Source organism: Trypanosoma grayi (genome assembly GCF_000691245.1).
Source record: "Trypanosoma grayi strain ANR4 Tgr_583_V1, whole genome shotgun sequence".
Lineage (NCBI taxonomy): Eukaryota > Euglenozoa > Kinetoplastea > Trypanosomatida > Trypanosomatidae > Trypanosoma > Trypanosoma grayi.
Window position 1 is genome coordinate 1 of NW_008826202.1, and position 5996 is coordinate 5996.

At 55.7% G+C, this 5996-nt stretch overlaps 3 protein-coding genes across 3 annotated transcripts; all 3 read left to right on the forward strand.

Annotated features, from left to right (window-relative positions):
- Positions 1–51: 51 nt before the first annotated feature.
- DQ04_05831000 (IgE-dependent histamine-releasing factor) lies at positions 52–504 on the forward strand (the record flags this gene model as incomplete). The annotated part of the gene is made up of 1 exon (XM_009314395.1): positions 52–504. One exon carries the CDS (start codon positions 52–54, stop codon positions 502–504), a length of 453 nt encoding a protein of 150 aa, XP_009312670.1.
- A 458-nt stretch (positions 505–962) lies between these two features.
- Positions 963–2801, forward strand: DQ04_05831010 (DNA repair protein; the record flags this gene model as incomplete). The annotated part of the gene is made up of 1 exon (XM_009314396.1): positions 963–2801. The coding sequence occupies one exon, from the start codon at positions 963–965 to the stop codon at positions 2799–2801; it is 1839 nt and encodes a 612-aa protein (XP_009312671.1).
- A 278-nt stretch (positions 2802–3079) lies between these two features.
- DQ04_05831020 (hypothetical protein) lies at positions 3080–4651 on the forward strand (the record flags this gene model as incomplete). Its single annotated transcript, XM_009314397.1, has 1 exon — positions 3080–4651. One exon carries the CDS (start codon positions 3080–3082, stop codon positions 4649–4651), a length of 1572 nt encoding a protein of 523 aa, XP_009312672.1.
- Between the last annotated feature and the right edge of the window lie 1345 nt (positions 4652–5996).

Here is a 5996-nt window from a genome sequence, read left to right on the forward strand (position 1 = left end):
TTCAAGGACGTCCTGACGAACGCTGAGGTCGTGTGCGACAACGACAAGCCAATGGAGCTTGAGGGCGACATCGCGTACGTTGTGAAGGGCCGCTACATTGAGATCGGCGGTGAGGACTACGGCATTTCCGCCAACGTGGACGAGGACGCCGGCGAGGGAGCGACGGGCGACGTGGACAACTCCAAGCAGCGCGTCATCGACATTGTGCACAACAACCGCTACACCGAGACCAGCTACGACAAGAGCTCGTACATGGCGCACATCCGCAGCTACATGAAGCGCCTGCTGGAGAACATCGAGAGCGAGGAGGACAAGAAGAGCTTCCAGGCCAACGCCGCGGCCTTCGTGAAGAAGGTCATCAAGGAGATCGACGATTACCAGTTCTTCATCCCGGAGGGCAACGAGGAGGACCCCGACAACGGCATGATCGTCCTCTGCAAGTGGGACGGCGAGGTGCCCTCCTTCTACTTCTGGAAGGACGGCCTCAAGGGCGAGCGCGTGTAATGCGGCAACGGTGCTGATGATGATGGAAGCAATATAAAGAAAAGAAACTGCGCGCCGTCTTTTCCCTGATTTTTTTTTTCTAATTATGCACTATGAATATAGAGCATTACCTTTAAAATGTGTAGGCTCCGGGGGAAGGCGGATGGACAGGAGTTACGTGCGAAGGAAAGACACACCCACACACAGCTCCAGTCAAGGAGTGGTAAGGAGGGTGAGTGCAAAGGTGGCAGGCTTCGAAGTTCGTTTTTCTTTTCCCTCTGTCTGCGGCGGCCTTACATGCAGTGCGTACGCACCTGGGCGTCTTCGCAGTGGTGGGCCTCATTTCGCATCACTGAGTTCTTGGGCAAACGGTGTGGTTTCTTTCCCATTTCTGGCTTTCTAAATCGCATGTCATCACATTTTAGGTGCCGCCGGTGGTCGGTGAGCAACGCAAGGAAGGAGAAGACGGTGCGTGTGCAATGGATAACAGCAACAGCCAATCGCACAACGAGCAGCTGGCCTTGCATGTGGAGCACACGTGGCCAAATCGCTTCCCCGTCTTCTGCGGCGTCTTGCGACGCCACCCGCTGCCCATCACATGCGGTGCGGCGGCTACAGCGCTGCAGGGCAGCTGCACCGATGCGGTACTGGCGGTTGACGCATACTTATCGGGTAAAAATCGCGGCGGCCAACCACCACCGCTGGAGGACGGAGAAATCCAGTTGTTTCCGCGACTCGAGTTGCCCAGGCGAGATCACGGAGTGACGATGGCTGTGTCGCCCTTCCGCTGTTTCAAAATGCGGCGCGTGGAGGCGGGCACCTCGCTGCTCTGGAGGGCGGAGTCAACGGGCAGCGCCAGCGACGATGCCGACATTCTCCTCACGCTGTTAGACTCTTCACATCAGAAGCGCGTGAATGGCCACGCGCGTCGCGCATCGCCGCCAGTCACTCGCCGTGCTGAAGATGATCGCCCAGTCGAGGAGAGACTGGGCATGAAGGAGCTGCGGGTGAGGTGCGCCTCAATGGGTCTCTTAACGAATGGCACCAAAAAGGACCTTATCGCCAGGCTGCGCCAACACAATTCTTTGCAGCCATCGGGGCCTCCGTCGGAGTTGCTGCGGACAGGTGAGCAACCCCAACAAGAGCAGCAGCAGCGGCAGCAGAAGCAGAAGCAGCAGACAAGTGGAATGATGATTGGGGATGCTCTCAGCGCCGCCACTAAGCGCTACGGGTTGACAAATGAGGAGCAGTTTGAATACTCTCAGCGCTTGCGCACGCCATTCCGCTCACCATCTGCCACCAGTCAGTCGCCCTCGCCACCTCCAGCAGAGCAGCAGCAACAACAACCCCCGCGCAGACTATTGGGTACTCCGCAGGAGTTTGTTGATGCACTGGTGCAGCGCAACAAGCGTGGCGGTCGTACCGCACGAGCCGCTGCTTTCGCTTCAGCAACAAACGACACCACGTGCTCCTCGTGGCGGCTCCTCGTTGATAACCGCGAGCGCATTCGTGGTACCCACGACCACGTCATCGAGGCATTCACAGCAGCTGGTGTGCCCACCGTGTCGTGTGCGCTGCCCTGTGGCGACTTCATGATCGGTATCGACGCACCTTGTGGCACAAGCGTTCAACCGATGGGTGGAGAAGGCAGCAACTCCTTTAGCGCGAGCTCTATCTTTGCAGAAGGTTCAGGCGGGCAGGCGCAGCGCATCTTCTCTGTCGTGGTGGAGCGCAAAACAGTGAAGGACCTGTGCGCGAGCATTGCGACTCCACGCTACTATGAGCAGCGTCGCCTACTCTCCGCTTCCCCATTTCGCTCTGTGGTGTGGGTGGTGGAGGGCACCACACAGCAGCTGCGTCCGGAAGAGCACCGCCGCGTGCTTTCGGCGTGCGCGTCCCTCGCCGCTGTGCCACGCTTCTGCGTCGTGCGAACACGTCATCTCGCGGAAACGATCGTGTGGCTACGAAGTCTCGCCGCCGCCTACGTCACGGCACTGACGCCAACCACGGTGGGAATCGGCAAACGACCATTGCTCGCGGACAGCACGGCTTGTATGCGTCACGTGGCGGAACTGCGACGGGAACTTCGGGCTCGCACCACCTTCCCACGCGTACTGATGTGTATCCGCGGCTGCTCATCAGGGCTTGCGGTGCAGCTTGCCCGCAAGTACGGCTCTCTTCTCAATCTCTGGAGGCGTCTGAAGAATCAGGGCCGAGAAGCCTGCGACGCAGACATGGACATACGTCGCCTAACAACTACACAGAGGGATGTGTACGTCCGCCTCACAGAATTACTGCTGGCGGAGGAATATTATTAATGTTCAGCCCGTCTAGAAGAGGAAGACTGTATCAGTCCTGTTTTCAACAGGATATGGGCTGTGCACCATGTGGCGCCCTATGCTGCTCCTGTTTGTATTTCTCGCACGTTTTTTTTTCCTTGTTTTGTTTCATCTCCACACAAGACGCGCTAAGCTCACAACCAACGAAAGTCTCCGGAAGGAACCTTGACCGCCCCAGCAAGACAGCGGCCNTTCAGCCCGTCTAGAAGAGGAAGACTGTATCAGTCCTGTTTTCAACAGGATATGGGCTGTGCACCATGTGGCGCCCTATGCTGCTCCTGATTGTATTTCTCGCACGTTGTTCCTTGATTTGTTTCATCTCCACACAAGACGCGCTAAGCTCACAACCAACGAAAGTCTCCGGAAGGAACCTTGACCGCCCCAGCAAGACAGCGGCCCTTGCAGCGGTGGCGCTGCTGGTGGTGCTTGCGGCCATGCCCGCCGTGACATCCGCCCAGCGCTCACTTGAGTGTCAAACCGTGTGGGAGGGTCCCAGCGCCAACAACAGTATTCTGGATTGCCTGTCGGACCCGGACCACATCAAGGGACAGTGGCGCTACTACGTGTTCCCTGCATTCAGCGCGCTGCTCTTCCTGGTGATACTGCTGACCTTTCCGATCGTTTTTCTCTGCGTCGCCTGCTGTGGAGGCTGCAAGCCTACCTCGAAGCTGAGCGGGGACCGGTCCCGCTGCTGCATCTGGATGTGGATCATTTATGCCTTACTTTGGAGCGGTGCCGTCACCGTCCTCGTGATATTCGGCGCTGAGCTTCTGGCGTCATCAGCCTCCAGTCTCATCGATGACACGCTGAGTGGCCCTGTGACGTTCTTCAACAACACGGCAGAGCACATCATTGATTTCACGTCGAACTGGACTACGGGTGTGCGTGAGCCGCTGGAGGGCATCGACTTGGACCTGAGTGCCTTTACTGAGGTCACTGACAATGTGACGGATCTTCTTACAAGTGTGAAGACAGAAAAGGACAAATACATTAACTGGGTGCCGATCGTGTCGTACGCTGTTGGTGGGGTGGCGATTGTGCTAATGCTCCTGATACTGCCGTTCGCCTTGTGTCGCTGCTGCATTCCGTGCCTGCCACTCTTCCTCTCGTGCGCGTACTGGATCTTCGGGGCTGTGTTTGCGCTGCTCGGTGTTGCCTGCATTCTGCTGGCGTTCGTCTCCACGGCTGGGTGCGGCGAGATAGAGCTGCAGTACCAACGGCAGCCAGGTGTCTTTCAGTGGTTTTTTGTGCCGTACTGTGAGGAAACGTTCGACTTCAGGGCCATCAACCAGCAGGTTGCTGAGGCCGAATTGAATAATTCTATGGAAGCTTGCAAGACACTTCTCTCAGTGTGCGACAATAAGCCAGGTTTCTCTTTCAAGCCGCTCCAGTGCGGCGGAGGCATCACTGCAGCCAGCCAGTGCCCTGACTTTGGCACCGTGGCCGATGTGCTGGGGAGCACCCTTGTAAAAAGCTACACGATGGCATGCCCAACTCCTGGTGAGTCCTGCTCGCTGGCCGAATGTGCCACCAGCTGCAAGGTGGAGTTTGTGAAGAACATTGCGATGAAGATCATGGAAGTTGGTGCGCAGTCGCGCAACGCGAGCATCGCCGTTTCGTACGCCAAGCCGCTGCTCGAGTGCAACTTCGTGATTGACGAACTGCTTGGTGCAGTGACAGCGTGCAACGACCTGAAGACGGGAACCCTGATGCTTGGCATTGGCTTCTTCGTTGGGGGGCTGATGTTCGGCCTGGCCATCTACATCATGTTCCGCGGCTCCTGCATCTGGGGTTACTACTTTTCGAAGGNCCGCCAGCTGCAGGGGTAACCGCACCAAGGAGATTGCGACCGGAATATTGACTGTTGCTGCGCAGTCGCGCAACGCGAGCATCGCCGTTGCGTACGCCAAGCCGCTGCTCGAGTGCAACTTCGTGATTGACGAACTGCTTGGTGCACTATCAATGTGCAACGACCTGAAGACGGGAACCCTGATGCTTGGCATTGGCTTCTTCGTTGGGGGGCTGATGTTCGGCCTGGCCATCTACATCATGTTCCGCGGCTCCTGCATCTGGGGTTACTACTTTTCGAAGGGGCAGAATGTCATGGAGGCAGAAATGGAAGGCGGGAGGAAATCATCAGGCAGTGTGTTGTGAGTTGCTATCTCTTGTTTAGTAGTATATTTTCTGTGTTCCTGTGGCGCTCGCATGGTCATGCACAAATAGTAATGCTTTTTTTTACCTTTGTTTTCCTTTTGGAGGCCACAAGCCGGGTTGTGTTTGTTTGTTTTGTTTTGATTTGGTTCACGAGAATGAGTTTTAATAACCGAAGGATAAAGCGGGGGGACATGCAGCAATTGTGGAGAGCCCACAAACGTGGGCGGGAGGATGCAAAGAAGAAATAATGAGTCAAAACTCTTATATTTTTTACACCACTTGAGATGTCCTTAAACAATTCCTTTTTTTTTTTGCACTGGGGGGCTGTAAACGAAAAAAAGAAAAAAAACAACTGATTTTGTTGTTCTTTGGGGAGGAGTGTTTTGTACTTTCAGAGAGCCCGATATATGGATGATTCTCTTAGGCGTGTGGAAAGTAGACTGTGTGGAGATATAGGCGGCAAATAAATAGCATTAATGCGTTCTGAATGGAATTGGTGATTGAAAGCGTAGCGGTATGTTTACAGACCGTTTTGTTCGACAGCAAAAAAAAAAGGCATACCTCGTGTAAGTTGATCTATCTATCTATGTTTATTTTAAGCATGTCTTGGTGTGTTACTCCCCTGGGTGCTCACAGTTTGACGTGACTCGATGAAGGGTTTTTTGTCCTGCAAGGTGGAATCTGTTAGCTGTGGCATCTCGCACTGTGTTGTGAAAGTGTTGGCTGCTTCGTTCATTGTCTTTCATAGGAAGGGCACCAGCTTGAAGGCGCCTGACTGGCCGCTGCTGTTGCGGCCGGAGGCACTCGGTTCCTCTTGTGAAGCGTGCACGCTGCCGCTGTAAGGATGGAGAGTATCCTTGGCAAATGGCTGCAGGAAATGGACGCGGCGGTGGCTGCGCACTTTGTGCATGATCCCCTCCCGCGCAGTCTCGCACCGATGCAGCGGGGTGACGGGTGGCGGCAGAAGGCCCGGCAGCTATTTGCTGCGACTGTTGATGGGGGCGGCAGTGGGCGTGGGGG